The 13,550-nt window shown below is 42.5% G+C and overlaps 1 protein-coding gene, 1 long non-coding RNA gene and 1 pseudogene across 10 annotated transcripts in view; all 3 read left to right on the forward strand.

Annotated features, from left to right (window-relative positions):
* The first annotated feature begins 16 nt into the window (after positions 1-16).
* The window catches only part of BIN2 (bridging integrator 2), a 37,288-nt gene continuing 23,754 nt past the window's right edge, over positions 17-13,550 (forward strand). For all 9 annotated transcript variants that reach the window (XM_060412563.1, XM_004006340.5, XM_060412564.1 and 6 more), the window contains exons 1-2: positions 17-175; positions 7,064-7,144. In XM_060412563.1, coding sequence (XP_060268546.1) covers positions 95-175; positions 7,064-7,144 — 162 coding nt within the window. In that variant the 5' untranslated portion in view covers positions 17-94. The remainder of the gene's footprint in view (positions 176-7,063; positions 7,145-13,550) is intronic.
* LOC132659433 (uncharacterized) lies at positions 197-6,899 on the forward strand. The gene is made up of 2 exons (XR_009599895.1): positions 197-1,052; positions 1,146-6,899. It is a non-coding gene; the product is annotated as an uncharacterized LOC132659433 (long non-coding RNA).
* LOC114113980 (protein DBF4 homolog A-like) lies at positions 7,151-9,457 on the forward strand (annotated as a pseudogene).

Consider the following 13,550-nt stretch of genomic DNA (forward strand, 5'->3'; position numbering starts at 1 on the left):
GAGGCATGACGGGAACGCACTTCCTCCTCTGGGGGCCTCAAGAAAACCACAGGGCGCCGGGCCAGGGGAGGCCGCCCCCGAGGGAGTTGGCAGGATGGCCGAGGGCCGGGCGGGCGGCGCTGCCGGCCTCTTCGCCAAGCAGGTGCAGAAGAAGTTCAGCAGAGCCCAAGAGAAGGTAGGAGGCTGGGAGCCGAGGCTGAGGCCCGACGCGGCCGCAGGGTGTGCGGGGTGTTAGGGGCGTTCGGGGCGGGAGACTTGGGCTGGACACAGAGGCTGACCTCGGGAAAGGCGAGCAGGGGTTCCCATGAAACCAGCAGATTTGAGAGAAGACAGAGAGCCTCGCCCAGTCTCGGACAGGGATGGGGGAAGCTGAGAGACAGTTCCCACCGTCTGTTTCTCTTGGAACCTAAACAACGCCCAAGCTGACCCAGAAAAGGGAAAAGAAAGGAACTAAAGTTGGTGACTGCTCTGTAGCAGATTTTGTCCTCGCCACCCAGCGAGAGTGGTATTTTTCACAGATGATGAAACTGGAGGTTCAAAGAGGGTCATTTCCCACATAAGACAGCACTCAACCAGCTGGGCTGGCAGCGAGTACCACCCGTTAAGGTGGGACCTGGAGTCCACAAGGACTAGAGTGATTCTGACGGATTCTTTCCTTGCCTGACCCGGCCTGGCCGCAGGCTGTTGCTTTAGCGGATGTAAGCAGAAACTCGTATCTGCTTCCTGTGCCTCTCTTTGGCGTTGGAGAGTACTTGGTTCAGGGTGGGCTAGGAGCATCTCTTTTTGCACTGTGTCCTGAATTAGCTTTGGGTGGCCCTGCTCCGAAGGGCTTCCCTGGTGGCTCAGACGGTAAAGAATCCCCCTGCTATCCTGGAGACCTGGGTTGAATCACTGGGTTGGGAAGATCCCCTGGAGGGGGGGCATGGCAACCCAATATTCTTGCCTGGAAAATCCCCAAGGACAGAGGAGCCTGGCCGGCTGCAGTCCATGGGGTCGCGAAGAGTCGGACAGGACTGGGACTGAATGACTAAGCACAGCACGGCTCCATCGAGGTAGACTGTCTTATCTGTATCTTGCCCACTTAACTAGATGATGTGACCATTTCTGCACACATTTCACTGGCATTTTTGTTTCTATGTGTCCAGTGTATTTTCTTTGCTTCTGATCTGAGTCCCTGCTCTCCACGCATCAGCACCCTGGTAGGTAAGATGGTAAGGAGAAGTGAATAGGCTAGAAGGAGAATGGGAGGGAGAGAGAGAACTAGGACCTGAGTGAGAATCTTGGTTTTCTAAGACTTCATGGTCTTAGAAGCATTTGAATGAACACCATATGCTTAAGAATTTAAATAAAAGCAGAGCACTAGCTTGGGTGCTGGGAAGGATTAAAGGCAACTAGCTCTCCAAAGTGGGATTATTAACAGAGAATTTATGGAATATAGATTTAGCCTTTATCTTTAAGAGGCTCACAATGGAAGGGTAGGGGGAATATGTGTGTGTGTGTTTCCCCTGTCTTTGTCTGAGGAAGCTGGGTCATGTGAAAGAGCAGAGGAAAACGGAAAGATTTTTGTGTGGCTAGATTTTGTTACTTCACCTTAACCTAACTTCACCTTGATCATGGTTTCAATCTCTCCAAAGGTTACAAAGCCTATGGAAAGGTCTAGTTAGAAGTCATTGTGGAGGAAAAGGAGGTGCTAGAGAAGAGAAGGCTGGTCACTCTTATGGGTTGGAAAAACAAAAAGAAATCGCCAAAGGCCAAAAATTTGTGGACAATAGTTATGTTTTACCTCCCTCTTTCACCTTCTATCATCATCCAACCTATCAACACTATGCATGCATGCGTGCTAAGCCACTTTAGTCATGTCTTTGTGACCCTATGGATGTAGCCTGCCAGACTCCTCTGGGATTTTCCAGGCAAGAATACTGGAGTGCATTGCCATGCCCTCCTCCAGCACGTCTTCCTGATCCAGGGATTGAACTCGCATCTCTTACGTCTCCTGCATTGGCAGGTGGATTCTTTACCACTAGTGCCACCTAGGAAGCCCCATCACTATGCCCTTGCTTTAAAGTTTCTCTCTCTTTTTTTAAAGCATCAACTTGAAGCCTCAGGTAAATAACAGCTCTGCTCTAGGCTTCAGATTCTGCATCTGTAAAATGCAGTTGATGTTCAGTGATTTGGAGACTCAATTTGGTAAGGACACTGAAGTGAGAAGGGGAGAGGGCTCCTTGAACCTCAGAGTCAAATACTTCCCAACTGCCCAAATACACTCTGTCCTTCTTAGTCTGAGCCCCTAGAAGGCAGAGAGAGAAACAAACTTGAATCTGCCCTGAGAAAGTCCCAGGCTGTTGCAGAAAACAAGGAGATACTCTGAACCCAGATTTAGACACAAAGGCAAGCAGACATTGAACTTCAAGCAGTACAGCTGGTACCCTAGAGGCAGTGGGTGTTGTCTGGATAGGATAGAAATGACCTGGGTTAGGAGAAAGAGTTCAGCTCAGCCTGTCAGAGTTTTTGAGTCTTGGGAAGTTATTGAAGGCAAAATAAAGACGGAGAAATTTACAGTCAAAAGAAAGGATTCCCTGGGACACTGCAATTTTACTATATGTGGTTGACTGTAATATGTAACAACTAATGTGTCAAATATCAAGTGCCTGCTATAGACAAAGCACAGGAATATAAGAAGGACATGATCTCTCCCTTTATGGAGCCCACATTCTCATGATCTCACTTCATCTTTTCAACGCTTTAAGCTTTATGTTAGTATCCTAAATTTAGAAATGAGGAAATAAGGCTCCAAAGAGATTGGCAAGTGGCAGAATTATCACTGAAACTCAGGTGTCCTGCCTTAGGATCCCAATCTCAGGCTGCTCTCTATAAAGTTCCTGAAAAACCGCTCTAACATCTGTGTCTCCCCACTTCCTGCTGTGCTGGCCCACTTCCTGCTGATCTTCTTGCAGGAGTAAAGCTGCGAGTGAAGGTCTGGTGACTGTTAAACCAGTGGAGAGGAAGCATCATCCTGTTTTATTTTCCAGTTCCTTCTCAGATTCAAGATGAGTCTGGCTTTATTGTGTTTCTACAGTATGCTACATCTTCACATTTCACACAAATGCTTTCACCATCTGTTTGTGATTTCTCTGTGGCAAGCCTCTTAGATCTCCCCCCAGGAAAAGGCATTCACTGTTTACCACTCCTCTGTTGGTCTTTTTCGCTGCTGACTTTCAGTCAACTTGTGAGGGTTCAGTCAGCAATATTTACAGAAAAATCCCTTTGTCCACGATATGGGCTGGACAACTCATCTCTGGAACTTAGAGATGAGTTGAGTAAGAGGCATTCTTGACTGCTAGAAGCTTACAGTCTAGGTGTTTTGTTTTGTTTTGTTTTTAAGTAAAATAAGTGACCTGAGAGATAAATCCATGGGAATTCAGAAGGCGAGAACAGAGCGGGGTTTTGTAGTGAAGGCTGAATTGAGAAAGGAATTATGTCTGATTAATAGTTCCTCAGGCAAGTGATGAGAGAGCATTCCAGCTGAGGAATGCCAGTAGGAGCAAAGCATAGAATCTGGAAATCCTTTTAGGCAAACTAGGGAGAAATGCTGCTGAGCTGGAGTTCAGGGATTGGTGGGAGAAAAAGCTGGAAAATATATGAGGGGATAAAGGAGAGCCTACTTTAGAATATATCTTGACAATAAGGATTCCATCATATCTAATATCCAAGGCATCTTCAAATTACTCCAATTGACAGAATTAACTAAAATATAATAAATGACTATAGGGAGGGGTCATAGTGAGGAACTACAGCTACCAAACATGTCTGCAGTGGCTTTTTTTTTTTTTTTTTTTTTTAAGCTTTATACTTGTAACTCAACTTACATAAAAGGTAAAATAGGTGAATGAACATTGCAATATTCTTCACCTATTTCACCGAGTGTTAACATTTTGCCACATTGACTTTTTTTCTTGTCCCTGCTCTTTTCTCTTTAAACATCTGTATTCCAACTTCTCAGCTGCTAGGCCAGGCAAATTGGGGCAGAATTCTCAGTGCAGGACTTTAGGGATTAGTATTATATGGGCTTTCATTAGTAAGTGATCCAAAGGTAAAATTACTAATTCTTTCAACAAACATTTTTGGAGCACCATACATCATCCTTCTTCAAGGAACTCAAGTTGAGGAGGAACATCTACAGCGTAGTTTAAGTGCCCTGAGACATGGCCCTATTGCTTAAGACAAAAAATACTTTGGCCCCAAGACACTGGGTTGTGTTTTCACGGTGATCATGCTCATCTTTTCAGTTTCAGAATTGAAGGTGGGCGTATTCCTTCAACAAACACACTCCCACACCCTCCAAGCTTTTTTGCCCTGAGCCTTTGAGGTTTGGGGAAGTTGGTCTGCTCCCAGGTTTGTCACACAGACTCTAAACTGAATTGACTCCTCTCTCCTTTCAGCCCCCACCCCCCTCTCCCCACCAAGAACCAAGCCCCAGGCAGAGGAAGGGAGGGCTGGCAGGAAGGAAGTGAGAGCTGTGATTACCACTAAGCCAAGGTGGTTTTGCAACTTTCTGGTAGAGGACAGTGTTTGGTTGAGGGGAGAGGGTGGAGCTTGGGAAGATGAGTGACTCTGCACACCCAGGGCCCTGTGTTTAGTGAGGCAGAATAAAGACAAGAATGCCCTGAAAAGGAAGTAAAGACAGGTGTTTATAGGGAATAGAGTGGAACTCAGCAGGATGACAGTGAATTTGTATTAACTACTCACCATAGGGCACCACTATGAAAGCAAGTTATGTGTATAATATCATTTAATTCTCCCAACAACTCCAGGAGATATTATTCTTAATGGAGGAAAGGGAGTTCTACAAACTGAGGCTCTAGAGTTTAAGTGATTTGCCCAAAGGCTTATAGCCAGTAAGTAGAAAAGCCAAGATATGGGCATATATCAGTTCGGTTCCAGAGACCTTGGTCTTAACTGCCATAGAGAAAGCTCCAGAACCCCAGGATTAAGAGTGGAGACACCTGAGTCAGAGTCTGCATAGAGCTGGCCTCACGCCCAAGACCTGGGCACTCCTTCATATGATTCAGAGTTCTTCACAATGAGACTCCAATCTCCCTTTCTAGTTTCCTTTAACATCACTCCTTGTAACACTCTAAGCCATTCATGCTGAACCATTTCATGAAAACTGCTGTGAATCTGCACACTTCTGTTACTTTGCTGATGTTGTCATTGCCTGAAATCCTCTTTCTACCCTCACCTTTTTCACTTTATTCCAGTCTAGCAAAATCTTAAAGGCCCAACCTTTTGGTCCCCTCCTGTATCAGTCTCACTCTCCTTCCTGTTATAAGTATTAAGTATCTATTTGCTGGATACTGAGAAATATAAATAAGTAAGGCAAGTGTCCAGTCCTCAAGGAGCTCACAGTTTAGAAAGAGACAAAGATAAATGCAAATAATAAAACAGAGAGGAATTCCCTGGTGATCCATGGAAAACTGGCAACCAAAGATGAACGGTTTGACCAGAGTGCCAATAACTTCCATCAACAACAGGTAATCTGGAGGGTGGGAAAGGGAAGCTTGTAGAAAGAAGGCATGAGGGCTGAGTGGTAGAACACAGCAGGTTCTGCAAATCAGCAGGCAAGTTAAGCAAGTTAAGTCTCCATGCTTCCACTGAAAGGAGCTTGGGTGCAATCCCTGGTTGAGGAACTAAGATCCCACAAGCCACACAGTGTGACAAAAAAAGAGCAACAGTAATAGAAATGTATACAGGTGCAGAAGTTGTAAGTGCTTAGGAGGGACTGATTTACCTTGATTAATGAGATGCAATAGATGTGATTAAGTGTCACAAAGAATATAGAGTATGAATTTGGTCATTTTAGATAGTTGCCTGATGATAAGGTAAGAAAGAACATTCCAGAAAGAAGGAATAGCATCTACAACAAGAACAGTACAGCTTATTAGAAAACTAAAAACATGAGTGAGAGAGAGACCTGTAGGAAAAAGGAATAGTGAGAGCTGAGGCTTAATGAAGGGTCAGATCCTAGAGACCCATATGTATACTAGAGCTACAACTATAATTTGTAGATACGTAATGGACATTTAACTGAAACATTTGTTGAGCAGATGAATGGAGAATCATTAGAAGGTTTTAAGCAGCAACAAGATAGGCCTGTTGTCACAGGCCAAAAAAAACAGTGAGGCCCTGGACTAAAGCCATAGCAGTGAGACTAGAAAACATGGGATGGTTTCCAGAGCTGGACATGGTGAGGGATTCTGTGAAGGAAGTGAGAGAGAAGTAGTTGAGGGTAACTCCTGATTCTGACTTGGGCCTGGGGGATGGTGGTACCTCTTTCCAAACTGGGGGTTACAGGTAGAAGAGTCAGGGCTTTCTTACTTGTTGTAAGTGAGTGTCCTCTAGGAGAAGAGAAACTGTATCTTTCTCATTTCTGTGTCCTTTGCATCAGCACTGAGACCACTATGATGGCTGGTTCTCTGGGTCCTAGGGGAGAGGAGGTAGCTATTGATAGCGTTCACTTCTAGCTGAGTTTCAAATGCATAATGTCAGAGCTTCTCAGTTTTCCTACAAGGGGCTTCAGAGAAAAGTCTCCTACCCACCTCTCTGACTTCATCTACCTAAAGGAATCTGCTGCTATGGCTGGAAGAGGGTGTCCCATGTGAGAAAATGTCTTCAAGGCTAAGGCTTATCTGAGGCTAAGACGTGCATTTTAGCCATGCACATTTTGCATTCTTCTAACTAATCCTTACTTTAATATAATACTCTCCCCCCATCCCCACAGAAAACCACTCTAAATAACAATTTCATACCTTATTTATTCTGGGCTTTATATATACTCTAGCACATTGCTGAATACCCCAAATTGAGAAGAACCATAAAACATAATTGAAAAAAAAAACAAACATAATTGACTTTTCAGCAACATGCTGTATTTCTAATTCTGTTGGGCTAATATATGTACTTCCCTTTAGTTGAACCTGAGACTCAGAAGCCAGGGTCAGATGAGGCTAACAGACAAGAGAGACTTGACTATAACAGTGTGGACCTCTCTGATTTATATTCCCAGGTACTGCAGAAGTTGGGGAAAACTGTGGAGACCAAAGATGAACGGTTTGAACAAAGTGCCAGTAATTTCCACCAACAACAGGTAATCTGGAGGATGGGAATGGGAAGCTTGGAGGAAGAAAGATGTGAGGGCTGAGTGGCAGAACAACAGCAGGTTCTGCAGATCAGCAAGCATCCCTTCTAACCCACCTAGCCCCAGGAGTCAGGGCCACGGGGTGACCTACCTGCTGCTTATTCTTCCCCTGGGAACCACAGAAAACTACCTTTCCTGTTCCTGCTCACCCTGGTTCGTAAGGGACAGAGAGTGTTTTTTTCTCATCATGATTCCCGCAGGGTATAGAGACATCACCAGGTCCTTGGACAAAAATCAAAACAAGTGCCTTCCACTTCAGTTTCTGGCGTATTCTTTTCCTCAGACTGCCTCTCTCCTACCCTAGCATCTTCTCATCACAGTGGCCCTGTGTCATGTTGCCTCTTTGTCCATTTCATCTACCTCACCAAAGCCTTTTATTCTAAAATAATACCTCCATCTTTTACCTGTCATTCTGACCAGCAAAACTCCTGCTCTCACTGTTGCTTCTGTCTTCACTGGATGCTATGGGTAATTTTATGTAGAAAACTTACATTTAAAAAAAAGAAGAAAACTTACATTAAGAAGTGGAAAAGAAGGCACTGCAACCAACTCTGAAAATTCTATACTGCATATGTGATTTGAACAAGAAAAAATATAATTCATATATAGTAACGTTAAAAAAAAAAGAAGAGAAAGTGGGTAACACTTGGTGGCCTATGGATGGGGAGAGGCACCTGGCCAGCCATCGGGCCTTGGGGAGCCGTGCTTCCAGAGCTGTTGGATGTGACACCTTCTCCAGACCCAGCATGTGAGTGACAGGTGACTGCCATGAACTACAGAGCCATGAAGATCCATAGCGATTCACATTTCCAGGGTGGAGTCCAGGTCAAAAACAAAAAAAAGAACAGTCTTTGAATTTTCTGAAAACTGAGAACAAACCAGAAAAGCAGAAAAAAGCATTTTACACTGACTTACCTTCTGTCACTATATCTGAAAAATTGCAAAAGGACAAGATCTGGGAGAGTGAGTTGAAGAATTTCTCAGTAAAGATTTCAGTTACCTAACTTCAAAGAAAAAGTACAGATTTCTCCTTTTAGTAAAACTAGTAATGACTGATTTTATTCCTTCAAATAGATTACCAAATATCATGGGGAGTAAAAATTCTTCATACTGATGACATAAGATACTACATGGAACAAAAGAAAAAAAAGTATTTACTCAAGAAATCAAGAACTTCTGTAAGAGATGTAGGAAAAAGAGTAGGAACTGGCCCACAAAAAGCAAGAACAAGTAGACTCAAAAAGCCTTTTTTATAAAGGTAAATGACATGAGGCACATCTTATAAGTGAGCAACACAGAAACTTTGCACAGAGTAATCACTATCAAGTTGTTGATGTTATTGTATCTAAGTTAGTTTTTGACTATAAAAACTGCAAATGTCCCGGAAAAGTCTGAATATAAAGAAAAGCTGGAACTTCAACATACACCTCAGAAGGACATCAGGGAAAATAATGTACAGTTACTTGACCAGGGTTTCCTATGTAAAGAAACCCAATAACCGAACAAAACTTTGGGTTTTTTTCAGAACGTGTTTCTCTACCCTTCTTCTATTGAATTGAAAGGACTTGATGAGAAAACATCTAATAAAGGTTCCATTTATGAAAATGACATAAAATTTTACATATCTACTGTTACATAAAAATGAACAAAAATGCATTCTGGCATTTCTGAATGGAAATGAATTATACATGAAAATGAAGAGCTAAGGGTAGATCACTGTCTGTAGGATACACACATGTATACAAGTTTCTGATTTCAACATGGAAAAAACTACATCTCAACCAAAACAAAAGTTAGATGCTGTGCACTTCCCAGCATAGGATCTGAAGGAAAAGGACCTTCATTCTGTATTTGGCCAAGACTCTTATTTGTTATCAGTAAATAGTTCAGGGATGTGTGCTCAGTTGCTCAGTTGTGTCTGACTCTTTTCGACCCTATGGACATAGCCCACCAGGCTCCTTTGTCCATGGGATTCTCCAGACAAGCATACTGTAGTGGTTTGCCATTTACTTCTCTAGGAGAGCTGCTTGACCCAGGGATTGAACCTACATCTCTTAGGTCTCCTGCATTATCAGGTAGGTTCGGGTTTGATCCCTGAGTCAGGAAGATCCCCTGGAGAAGGAAATGGCAACCCACTCCAGTACTACTCTTGCCTGGAAAATTTCATGGATGGAGGAGCCTGGTAGGCTACAGTCCATGGGAATGCAAAGAGTCAGACAAAACTGAGTGACTTCACTTTCTCTCTTTCTTTCTTTTCTTTACCACTAGCACCACCTTAGTTCAGAGGAGGCTCCATCCCAAAGTTCTGGGAATCCAATGAATGTGATGTCAAGAATTCAGAGAGCTTACCATCTGGTAAAATCCACTGGAGAATGAAAATATTATAAGGAAGAAATTTTTTTAAAAATCTGGAACCAAATGCAGAGTTTTATAAGAATACTAAACTTCTTACTATGCAAGAAGAAAACAGAATTTGTAGTTCACAAATACAATCTCATGAATTTGAGCAAGCTCTGGGAGGTAGTGGAGGACAGAGGAGCCTGGCTTGCTGCAGTCCATGGGGTCGCAACAAAATCAGACATGATTTAGTGACTGAATGACAACAGTACAATCTCTACTGAACTTTTTTCAGACTAGTGAAGAGAAGTCAGAATTCTTAGGTTACACAGGTTACACTGAAAACAACGATATATGTGATGTTTTAGATATTTGGGAAGAGGGAAATTCAAATAATCTGTTGTCAGTGTTTTTTCTTTCGACCTCTATATCTAGTGGGTTTTAGACTTAAAAAGATAAATAACTTTCAGAAATGATGAAAACCAAATTCTTGAAATTTTTATAAATTTATATAAAAATTCTTAAGGTTTTCTTTCTCCCCCAAGTTTGTTTATAGAACCAAATAAATAGTAACTATTTTGTTTGCATTTTTCTTCAGAATTGAATACCTATTATAGAAAATTGTAGAATAAATTTGTGGTTCATCTTGTTAAAAAGGAGAAAGAGAGAGAAGTGTGTACAGAGATTTATTCTTCTATGGGATATTGACTTTCTATCTCTGTACCAGGCCTCACATTTATCTGATTTAAGTCTGACATCAGTCCTGGAGCATGTGATCTTCTCTTTATAATAGGAAGGAATTATTAACTTAAATGAATATCCAATTGCAATGCAATTCTGACACTAAATACCCAGAGTAAGTCCAGACATTACAGGTTGAGGGCATAGTTCCCCACCAAACTACCTCATTTCAGACACCAGCCACAAAGCTCGAGAGTTCCCAGGCCACTTGCATTTTTGACCAACTGGTTACAAATTTGGAGGTTCTTACCAGCCACTCTCTGTTCATTTCCAAGGCAAACCATTCAATATTACAGTAATCCAAATCTATGCCCCAACCAGTGATGCTGAAGAAGCTGAAGGTGAACGGTTCTGTGAAGACCATCTAGAACTAATACCGAAAAAAGATATCCTTTTCATTATAGGGGACTGGAATGCAAAAGTAAGAAGTCAAGAGATACCTGGAATAACAGGCAAATTTGGCCTTGGAGTACAAAATGAAGTAGGTTAAAGGCTAACAGCACTGGTCATAGCAAACACCTTCTTCCAACATAACAAGAGAAGACTCAACACATGTACATTACCAGCTGGTCAATACCAAAATTAGACTGATTATATTCTTTGCAGCCAAAGATGGAGAAGCTCTATACAGTCAGCATAAACAAGTCTGGGAGCCGACTGTGCCTCAGATCATGAACTCCTTATTGCCAAATTCAGACTGAAATGGAAGAAAGTAGGGAAAACCACTAGACCATTCATGTATGACCTAAATCAAATCCCTTACTATTATACAGTAGAAGTGACAAATAGATTCAAGGGATTAGATCTGATAGAGTGCCTGAAGAATTATGGATGGTGGTTCGTGACATTGTACAGGAGGCAGTGATCAAGACCATCCCCAAGAAAAAGAAATGCAAAAAGGCAAAATGGTTGTCTGAGGAGGTCTTAAAAATAACTGAGAAAAGAGAAGCTCAAGGCAATGAAGAAAAGGAAAGATATACCCATTTGAATGCAAAATTCCAAAGAATAGCAAGGAGAGATAAGAAAGCCTTCCTCAGTGATCAGTGCAAAGAAATAGAGGAAAGCAATAGAATGGGAAAGACTAGAGATCTCTTCAAGAAAATTAGAGATACCAAGGGAACATTTCATGCAAGTGAAAAGTGAAGTCGCTCAGTCGTGTCCGACTCTTTGGGACGCCATGGACTGTAGCCCACCAGGCTTCTCCATCCATGGAATTTTCCAGGCATGAGTGCTGGAGTAGGTTGCCATTTCCTTCTCCAGAGGATCTTCCTGACCCAGGGATTGAACCCTGGTCTCCCGCATTGCAGGCAGATGCTTTACCATCTGAGCCACCAGGGAAAAGATGGGCACAATTAAGGACAGAAATGGTATGGACCTAACAGAAGCAAAAGATATTAAGAAGAGGTGGCAAGAGTACACAGAGCTATACAAAAAAGATCTTCATGACCCAGATAACCATGAGGGTGTGATCACTCACCTAGAGCCAAACATCCTGGAATGTGAAGTCAAGTGGGCCTTAGGAAGCATCACTACGAACAAAGCTAGTGGAGGTAATGGAATTCCAGTTGAGCTATTTCAAACCCTAAAAGATGATGCTGTGAAAGTGCTGCACTCAATATGCCAGCAAATCTGGAAAACTCAGCAATGTCCACAGACTGGAAAAGGTTAGTTTTCATTCCAACCCCAAAGAAAGGCAATGCCAAAGAATGTTCAAACTACCGCACAATTGCACTCATCTCAGAGGCTAGCAAAGTAAAGCTCAGAATTCTCCAAGCCAGGCTTTAACAGTACATGAACCATGAACTTCCAGATGTTCAAGCTGGATTTAGAAAAGGCAGAGGAACCGGAGATCAAATTGCCAACATCTGTTGGTTCATTGAAAAAAGCAAGAGAGTTCCAGAAAAACATCTACTTCTGCTTTATTGACTGTGCCAAAGCCTTTGACTGTGTGGATCACAAGAAACTATGGAAAATTCTTGAAGAGATAGGAATTCCAGACCACTTGACCTGCCTCGTGAGGAATCTGTATGCAGGTCAAGAAGCAACAGTTAGAACTGACATGAAACAACAGACTGGTTCCAAATTGGGAAAGGAGTAGGTCAAGGCTATATATTGTCACCCTGCTTATTTAATTTATATGCAGAGTATATTATGCAAAGTGCCATGCTGGATGAAGCACAAGCTGGAATCAAGATTGCCGGGAGAAATATCAATAACCTCTATATGCAGATGACACCACCCTTTTGGCAGAAAGTGAAGAACTAAACAGCCTCTTGATGACAGTGAAAGAGGAGAGTGAAAAAGTTGGCTTAAAACTCAACATTCAGTAAACTATGATCATGGCATTCAGTCCCATCACTTCATGGCAGATAGATGGGGAAATAATGGAAACAGTGGCTGACTTTATTTTTTTGGGCTCCAAAATCACTGCTGATGGTGACTGCAGTGATGACATTAAAAGACCTTTGCTCCTTGGAAGAAAAGCTATGACCAACCTAGACAGCGTATTCAAAAGCAGAGATATTACTTTGCCAACAAAGGTCCATCTAGCCAAAGCTATGGTTTTTCCAGTAGTCATGTATGGATATGAGAGTTGGACTGTGAAGAAGGCTGAGCACCAAAGAATTGATGCTTTTGAACTGTGGTGCTGGAGAAGACTCTTGAGAGTCCCTTGGACTTCAATGAGATCCAACCAGTTTATCCTAAAGGAAATCAGTCTTGAATATTCATTGGAAGGACTGATCCTGAAGCTGAAACTCCAATATTTTGGCCACTTGATGGGAAGAGCTGATTTATTTGAAAAGACCCTGATGCTGGGAAAGATTGAAGGCTGGAGGAAAAGGGGACAACAGAGGATGAGATGGTTGGATGGCATCACCGACTCAATGGACATGAGTTTGAGTAAGCTCCAGGAGTTGGCAATGGACAGGGAAGCCTGGCGTGCTACAATCCATGGGGTCAAAGAGTTGGACATGACTGAGAGACTGAACTGACTGGCCACTCAGCTTCCATAATTCACTAGAATGACTCACAGAACTCAGGAAAGAGCTCTAGTTACAGTTTTATTATAAAGGGTACAAACCAGGACCAGCCAAATGAAGAGACACACAAGGGGAGGTCTGGGATGATCCCAAGCATGAAGCTTCTATGTTCTGAAGACATGTTACTTTCCCAGCATGTTGATATAGGATTACCAACCAGGGAAGCTTACCTAAACTTAAGATGTCTAGAGTTTTTATTGTGATTTCATTACATAGTGAATCATAGGCCATGTGAT

This window comes from Ovis aries, chromosome 3 (genome assembly GCF_016772045.2).
Source record: "Ovis aries strain OAR_USU_Benz2616 breed Rambouillet chromosome 3, ARS-UI_Ramb_v3.0, whole genome shotgun sequence".
Classification (NCBI taxonomy): domain Eukaryota; kingdom Metazoa; phylum Chordata; class Mammalia; order Artiodactyla; family Bovidae; genus Ovis; species Ovis aries.